Source organism: Temnothorax longispinosus, unplaced genomic scaffold (genome assembly GCF_030848805.1).
Source record: "Temnothorax longispinosus isolate EJ_2023e unplaced genomic scaffold, Tlon_JGU_v1 HiC_scaffold_580, whole genome shotgun sequence".
Classification (NCBI taxonomy): domain Eukaryota; kingdom Metazoa; phylum Arthropoda; class Insecta; order Hymenoptera; family Formicidae; genus Temnothorax; species Temnothorax longispinosus.
In genome coordinates this window covers 1-5864 of record NW_027270430.1, presented here as the reverse complement: position 1 = coordinate 5864, position 5864 = coordinate 1, and the positions used below count along the sequence as shown (strand labels likewise).

Sequence of the window (5864 nt, the reverse complement as noted above, 5' to 3'; positions counted from 1 at the left end):
GGCTTCGATCTTTCATACGTCCGAGAATGAGACCGCTTATAATCCTGCCGTGTGCTGATTCTGGTCTTTCGAATCCTCTCGTACTTCTTCTTTTCCAAAGAGTATCACAATTCGCAATTCAGAGAGATTCGTATTACAATTTCATTACGTATTCAAAATATACGGCAAAAGGCCAGAAACATGTCTTGACTGAATGACAAACAAGAAACGAATAACGCCGGTGTTGCCCGGGCCGCAAGCTTGTACATGCACGCGCGCTTTCTTCTTCACGCGGCAATCACATGAATTGAATACCGATACGTCGCGCCTCTAGCGCTTTACGCTATACAAATTTTCTAGGGAACTAGATTCGCCAACGGAAGTGAGTTTACAAAATCGCTAGTACTTTCTATGAAATGTCATAGATGGCAACATCCACCCTTCTTTCCTCAATATCTCATCGCGTTTCAAACATTCCGCCCGCCTTCGTTAACCAAGTTAACGAACAATGATTATGGTTGCTGGGTATTCACTGAAAGAGGGCACATCTTAGTGATTGGTCGCTTAAACTCAGAAGTCTGTGTCCTAATCGTTACCACTCTGATATGACCGTCAGGTCCTGAATGCGTTTTGATCACTCTTCCTAGTAGCCACTTAGATGGAGGATACCGTTCATCAACTACAAGAATAATTGCACCTTCTGCTATCGAAGGACTGACCTTATTCTATTTATAATATATTTCTATTTTACTGCATGCAGTAAAAAATTCAGGAATTTTTTTCTCGTCGCCAAAAATGAAAAAAAATAAAATGCTCCGTCAGCCGAAAGCCAATACAATGTAGATAATGAGCATATTTTTTATTTTTGTTTCAGACGACTGGTTTTCGCGAAATCATGTACACCATCCGAAAGTCATAGGGATGCGCGAAGCGGCTTAACTCGACGAGTTTTATATTTATTTAGGCAACAAAATTTTGACACGTTCTTCAATGTGTATAGAAGATAATAAAAAAAAATTACTGGTGTTTCATAAATATTTTGTTAGAAATTAATTCCTGAAAATTATCCTGAATTACACTGTACTAACCCCTTAATTATTAATTATGATATCATTTTTTGTCATGTCTAATAGTCTTTTCAGTGATTAAATAATTTAAAGATACATTCAAAGCTATCATATCATATTAATTCTTTCTTTATAATTACCTTGCAATATATTATTATTTTACGTTTCAAGTTTCAAACTGAGATCATACGTTCAACTAATGTTTATATTCCTTTCATTGAACGGACTATTACAATGTGAATTATATATTATTTCTTGATTCATGTGATTATTGAATTTTGCCATAATGGTTTATGGATATGATTTAAAATTATCCTGCTATATTCTTTAAATATATTTTATTTTGTCAACAATTAAAACTCAGTGTTTCCTTCACCGCCATAGCCCACGATCTATACGGGTCGTGTACAGATCCAAACGCTGTCAAGTACGATAAATGTGTAACGCAAACACAAATTGCATCTGATGTAGTTGAGAATGCAAATCAACATTCTGTTTTAACTTCAACAAACACAGAACTATTACAAGAACTGGAAAAAAACATCAATGTAAATATTTTACAACGTTTCAAGGAATTAAAGAGTAACAAATTTAATTGGAATGGAGAAACTAAATATTCAGCTTTATTCGATATTTGGAGCAAAATTTACGATGATGTTTACGATAAAAATATTACTTTGAATCAAACTATTGATGTAAATAGTTTGGAGATATACATTGACGAATCGGAAGAGATTTCAAATCGTAAGTATATTAAAGAATTTATTAAATTTACTTAAAAATAACTATGTATATATATCTTATGCATGATTATAAATAAATAATATTATTAGGTACAAATACTTTTGGTCAAGAACAATGTGTCACAGAACTTGAGCCAGTTGTTATTGAAATTATGAAAACGAATTCTGAATTACCAGAGTCTACAACTAGATTATCTATGACAGAAAATACAACTACTTTTGGTCAAGAACAATGTGTCACAGAACTTGAGCCAGTTGTTATTGAAATTATGAAAACGAATTCTGAATTACCAGATCTACCACTAGATTATCTATGACAGAAAATACAACTACTTTTGGTCAAGAACAATGTGTCACAGAATTTGAGCCAGTTGTTATTGAAATTATCAAAAATTCTGAATTACCAGAGACTACAACTAGAATATCTATGACAGAAAATACAAGTATTTACACAATTGTCTATTATTATTTTATTCATTATATTTATTGAGGCTTTATAAATTTTAATAGTACTATTAAACGAATTTATACAGACTATATAAAAATGACATTCTAATGTGGTATAAAACAATTATTATATATTTTAATTGATAATTAACTATTTTTAATTAGGTAAGTCTAGTCTCGAACAAGATAAAAATAAGGATGTTACAGAATGTGTATCAGTCGCTTTGGAAATCAGTGAAGAAACTAATTCTTCAATAACAACATGTGACACAAGTGTAGCAAGCAATACTAGTAACCATCAAGTAATTAGTAGTCAGCCACGTAATGGTAGCAGTGATGTAAACTACACAGATCCTGACTGTGGAATAGTACTTAATAAATCTCCGGAAAATGCTTTAAAAGACATTCTCGTATGGCCTCAACCCAAAAATACTAAGAAGAAACGAGTACAAACAGAACGTTTACCTTCTGTGCTTACCTCTGAAAAATGGTTAGAAGTCATGAAAGCTAAAGAAGCAGAGAAACAAAGGCAATTAGAAAAGAAAGAAGAAGAAAAGAAGATTAGATTGCAGAAAAGGGAAGAAGCAAAACAAATTAGATTGCAGAAAAGAGAAGAAGCAAAACAAATTAAATTAGCAGCAAAAAGAATAAAATTAGAAAAAAGAGATGAAGCAAAATCAAAAAAGAAAGTAGTGTAATAACTAAAAAGAAAATATTCTAAGAATTGTTTGTTCAAAACTTTATTTTAAGTTTACTGCAATGAAAATTATTTATATTAGAGTTACATGTAAAAATTGATTTACTAATATTACTAATTATTTTCTTTAATTACTAATATATTTTCAACATTTAATTATAAAAAAGTCTGATGAAAACTGAGCCAAAGTAAGCTAAACTTATTTTAATATTTAATACTAAAAAGTACAAATTATTAAATTAAAAGTTTATTTATTAACGTACTTATTGATAAGACATATAAAATTAATGTGTTTAGTTTATCTAATAATAAGACTTATTAAATATTTTGTTATTTTGTGATTAGTACCCACAAATGTGATTTACAAAGATTAAAAAAATATATAAATATATATGAAATAATATATTAAAGTGCAACTTTTTTGTTTTTTGTTTAATAAACATTAAAATATATAATATTTTACATTTTTGTTATTTATTATCCTTTTTATTTTGAACAAAAGCTTGTTGTCATGCTAAATTTTTCAGATGACCAAAATTGGCACCCTACATGGCCACAACAGGTACACAGGTGGCCAAAATAGTCAATCTACATGGCCACAACAGGTATACAGGTGGCCAAAAATAATGTAAAATGGAATTTTTGCAATTATTTAACTTTTGCATTATTTATTCGCTTTTTTTTTAATTTATTTGTCAAATTAAAAATTAAGATATTAAATAATGTATTTAAGTGAATAATTTCTTCTTGTGATGTATTATTTAAAAAAAAAAGATTTTAAAAGTTACAAAAATGGTTAAGGTGGCCACAATCGGTGCATTCACCCTGTAACGATGCACCCCCAAACATGCATCGTTCCGGCAGGAACACCACGCCGAGACCACCCCGCCGACCACCCGCGGGGGTGAAGAACGGGCACGATGTGCCCAGCATATTTTTTAATCATCTCATACGTTAGGAAGTCCGCGAATGGACTTAAACGCGGCAACCGCCTCACCGCGCCGAGCGGTGCCGAAGGCGGCCGAAGACCGCCGAACGCGATCACGGCGTCGGGGCGCCGCGATCCCCGATCGTTCCGCCGCACCGGCCCGGCGCTCGCGATCGCCGTCGCTACCCCCACCACGCCGCGACGCCGCCGCGGCGCCGCGACGCCGCCGCGACGCGTATAAAAGCCCGGCGTCGCTGGCACAGAGCGCGATTCCCGATCATCCGTCTTCCAGACAACACCGATCCTGAATTCCCGCACGAAAGCTAATCCGAACGTAAGGTAGAGCGCCTCCGGCATTCTCTGTCTTCGCCGAGTGTGTCTCGGCTAGCGACCAGCTTTTCGCTCCTATCTGAATCACCCGAAGCCGTCCGGATACGAAGGTAGAGCGCCTCCGGCATTCTCTGTCTTCACCGAGTGTGTCTCGGCGAAGGACCAGCTTCTCATCTTCCAAATCATCCGAAGCCTGTCCGGACAAGACGCAGCGCCTCTGGCATTTTCTGCCCTCGCCGAGTGTGTCTCGGCCGACGACTCGCTTCCGCCGCGTTATCCACGCTTCGCGATCCATATCGCCGCCGCGCTTCGCGCCATTTTTCCGCGCTCCGGGCCGCGCCGGCGGGGAAACCGGCGCCGCCCGTGCCGATACCTGCCATCACGCGATTCGGTCCGCGCGAATACCAAAAGCAGCGGCTCCGCCCCGCACATACCGCGAGTTACCCCGCGCCGCCCGCGACCAAACCAACGTCGCCTCGCACGCATCGACCTATGTAAATGCCGCGAGCGCAGATTGTAGTTGTCATAGAATAAATTTAACTATTTTCTTGTAACCGAGACGCGCCTTCATTTCGCTAACCTCGCCCTCCGTCTGCTTCTCCGCACCTCCTTCGAACCCCGGCCAACCGCGAGCTCGATCCGCGCTTCGAAGACAGGTTGTTTTAACCCTATTATAAATGAAACTCTGTCTGCTGCAATATAGCGCATATGTATATTTCGTGTTTTGCTATTCGCATATTTATATCTTTTAATTGTCATTACAACCGAATTAAACATTTGAAATTTGTACATACTTTGTTGATGTTCTGTTCCTTCATCTACTAAATAATAAAGGTTTTGTTTTGCTCTAATCTTACACATGATCTAATGAGAAAAATAAAAAAATAACATAAAAAAGAATTATGCAAAATATTCTTTAAATAATAAATACCGGTAATTATGCAGTTTAGGGGAAGCACCTCCGATTTTCCAAATTTTTTTTGTTAATAACTTTTTAACGAATAGCGAGCGATGGCTAAAACCTTCTGAAGGTCACTCAGGAGGGTGACCTTGACAACATATATCAAGGTCATTGAAATCGGTGAGGTCGCCAAATTTTTTTTTGTTAATAACTTTTTAATAAAAAACGAGCGACGGCTAAAACCTTTTGAAGGTCACTCAGGAGGGTGACCTTGACAACATATGTCAAGGTCAATGTCATCGAAGGTGCTTCCCCTAAACTGCATAATTACCTAAATACCTAAGTAAAACTTTTCCGACATGTGATTCCTCGGTTTCGACAGAAGCATCGTGCATAATACGAATATCATCGTGAACGTCAAATGTGAACAGAGGTCCGCTCTTTCCTCGTGCCTAATCGCAATATTACATACATTAAAATAACATGCCAACATTGTGATATTGCTTCATAAGTTTTATCATTTAGTATATTTACCTTAGTTACAATAAAATCAGTTACAGTTGCAGTAAAACGTATAATGGTGCGGTAATATAAGATTCTCCTTGACATACACTAACTGATCTGCCATTACTGTTTTAAGCTCGCTGAATTCGGGCCTCAGAACTTCTAAACATCTCTGAAGAACCTAATAGATAGAATTACCTGTATGTGAAAATTTAATTTATGCAGCAGAACATTATATATCATGCCAATGTTACTCCAAAAGTGACAC

General features: G+C 36.6%; 1 protein-coding gene and 1 long non-coding RNA gene across 2 annotated transcripts; one reads left to right on the top strand and one right to left on the bottom strand.

Moving 5' to 3' along the window:
* The first annotated feature begins 1511 nt into the window (after nucleotides 1-1511).
* LOC139824809 (uncharacterized) lies at nucleotides 1512-3607 on the top strand. The gene is made up of 2 exons (XM_071797356.1): nucleotides 1512-2232; nucleotides 2402-3607. The coding sequence occupies exons 1-2, from the start codon at nucleotides 2103-2105 to the stop codon at nucleotides 2932-2934; spliced, it is 663 nt and encodes a 220-aa protein (XP_071653457.1). The 5' UTR covers nucleotides 1512-2102; the 3' UTR covers nucleotides 2935-3607.
* A 1277-nt stretch (nucleotides 3608-4884) lies between these two features.
* Nucleotides 4885-5852, bottom strand: LOC139824808 (uncharacterized). Its single transcript, XR_011735290.1, has 2 exons — nucleotides 5627-5852; nucleotides 4885-5544 (listed from the first exon to the last, which is right to left on the bottom strand). It is a non-coding gene; the product is annotated as an uncharacterized lncRNA (long non-coding RNA).
* Nucleotides 5853-5864: the final 12 nt, after the last annotated feature.

Bases quoted from the DNA above. Each gene is read 5' to 3' on its own strand.
- LOC139824809 (XM_071797356.1), top strand. From the start codon at position 2,103: ATGACAGAAAATACAACTACTTTTGGTCAAGAACAATGTGTCACAGAA. The intron at 2,233-2,401 runs GTATTTACACAA...ATTTTTAATTAG, and splicing joins ATCTATGACAGAAAATACAA to GTAAGTCTAGTCTCGAACAA.